Source organism: Emiliania huxleyi (genome assembly GCF_000372725.1).
Source record: "Emiliania huxleyi CCMP1516 unplaced genomic scaffold EMIHUscaffold_4870, whole genome shotgun sequence".
In the NCBI taxonomy this organism is placed as follows: Eukaryota; Haptophyta; order Isochrysidales; family Noelaerhabdaceae; genus Emiliania; species Emiliania huxleyi.
In genome coordinates, this window is record NW_005198338.1 from 1 (window position 1) to 1,656 (window position 1,656).

Here is a 1,656-nt window from a genome sequence, read left to right on the forward strand (position 1 = left end):
AAAGTACTCTGTAGAAGCAACAGGGAGGTATCATAGGGGGAGATACAGGACTTCGGGATACATTTTGCCTGGGACAGCGCCTGAAAAAGTGGATACTTCAACAGATGCGGTTCTTATGGGATGGGAGTCCGTTACTGCCGGATGCAGGAGTGTGACAGACCGCGAACAGCAGGTTAAAGGAGAGAGGAAAGGAGAGAGGAAAGGAGAGAGGAAAGGAGAGAGGAAAGGAGAGAGGGAGAGAAAAGGAGAAAAAATAACCTCGAAGGGATTCGAACCCCTAACCTTTCGATCAGAAGTCGAACGCGCTGCCGTTGCGCCACGAAGTCATTCGAGTTGTAGGACGTACGAGTTCCAAACTGGCTTTGTAGCTGCCGTGCGGCCGTCCCTCGACGGCGCACAAATGGGCGCGTGCGGTTCCTCGTGCAACGGCAGCGGCCACTCTGAAGAAACGCAGAGACCGAAAGGAAGCTTGGAGGTGGAAGATCCCGTGTTGGCAGCATTGATGAAGTTTGACGTGAACGGCGACGGGCTGACCAAGGAGGAGTTCAAGCAAGCATTGCGCGCATTCAGATTCTCGATGTCTTCCCAAAAGTGTAGAGCAATCCGCGAGAGGACATTCGCAGATTGCGATGCAGATGGTAATGGCAGGCTCAGCGTGAAGGAGCTTGCAAGTGGCATGCCAGTCACGCTTCGCAACAAAATCCAGAAAAAGCTTGACGAAGGGTGGGCCTTCGATCCGTCCAAGTGGGAATAGAAGGACATTCCGCCGCTGGCCCAGAGGCGCGTGGGGGCGTTGGGGGAAGGGAGGACACTACGCAGACTGATCTACTCAGGCGGGGTGGAAATGGGGTGCAAATGGGGCACGTGGCGCTCGGTCACGGCTGCGCGGCTGGATGTGCCCGTATCTCCCGAGATGACAGATGTGTCCGGACCCGTTTCGAGGAATTTTACGCCGATGTCAGATCACGCACCCCGCGCCGTCCGCCCCAAGCCGCGAGCGGCGGGGTGTGGCCCGCTGCGCTTGCGTCGCTTGCAGCGCTCTGGGTGGTAGAGGTACTGGCGGCGCTCCCGCGAAGAGTGGTGCTCTTTGGACTTTGGGAGAAGACACCCCTCACCCGGAAGAGGTTCCTCCACTTTCCGCTAAACAATTAAGTGGCCATATCCCCCCTACAATTTATTTACAATCAAATGGAACTACGGTAGCCAATGCCACAAGACATAATCAAGACTCGCACAAGCCACTCGCGAGAGATGCCCGGCTCCCTAAAAACCACCGACCACCCGCCGGCCCGCGCAGCCTCGCCAGTGTGCGAGGAAGCGCAGCCACAAAACAGGAAAGCAGGCGGGGGAAGCGCGCGTAGGCCGGCTTGCGGGAGCGCTCGACCCGCTTTGATTTTGAGGCTTTCGGAGGCTTTGGAAAGGAGGTTCGCAGCACCCTGTCCCTGAGGGAGGCGGCGAACCAGCTGAGCAACAAACTTTCGCACGCTCAGCACCTGGACGAGGTCACATGGACCACCAAGAACTGGCACGGGCTGCAGATGCAGCGCTTGTCTGTCGTCCTCCACACCGCCGTGGCGTGGCAGACGGTGAACGAGCTAGCGTGCGGGGAGAGCGGCATTGTGCATGGTGCGGAGTGCATTGCCGTTCTTAACGGAG

At 57.9% G+C, this 1,656-nt stretch overlaps 2 protein-coding genes across 2 annotated transcripts; both read left to right on the forward strand.

The window, feature by feature from the left end:
- Positions 1 to 400: 400 nt before the first annotated feature.
- EMIHUDRAFT_256489 (hypothetical protein) lies at positions 401 to 754 on the forward strand (the record flags this gene model as incomplete). Its single annotated transcript, XM_005767517.1, has 1 exon — positions 401 to 754. One exon carries the CDS (start codon positions 401 to 403, stop codon positions 752 to 754), a length of 354 nt encoding a protein of 117 aa, XP_005767574.1.
- A 101-nt stretch (positions 755 to 855) lies between these two features.
- Positions 856 to 1,643, forward strand: EMIHUDRAFT_256490 (hypothetical protein; the record flags this gene model as incomplete). The annotated part of the gene is made up of 3 exons (XM_005767518.1): positions 856 to 895; positions 992 to 1,053; positions 1,362 to 1,643. Coding segments are annotated over 3 exons (384 nt in total), but the record flags the coding sequence as incomplete, so codon positions are not given.
- Between the last annotated feature and the right edge of the window lie 13 nt (positions 1,644 to 1,656).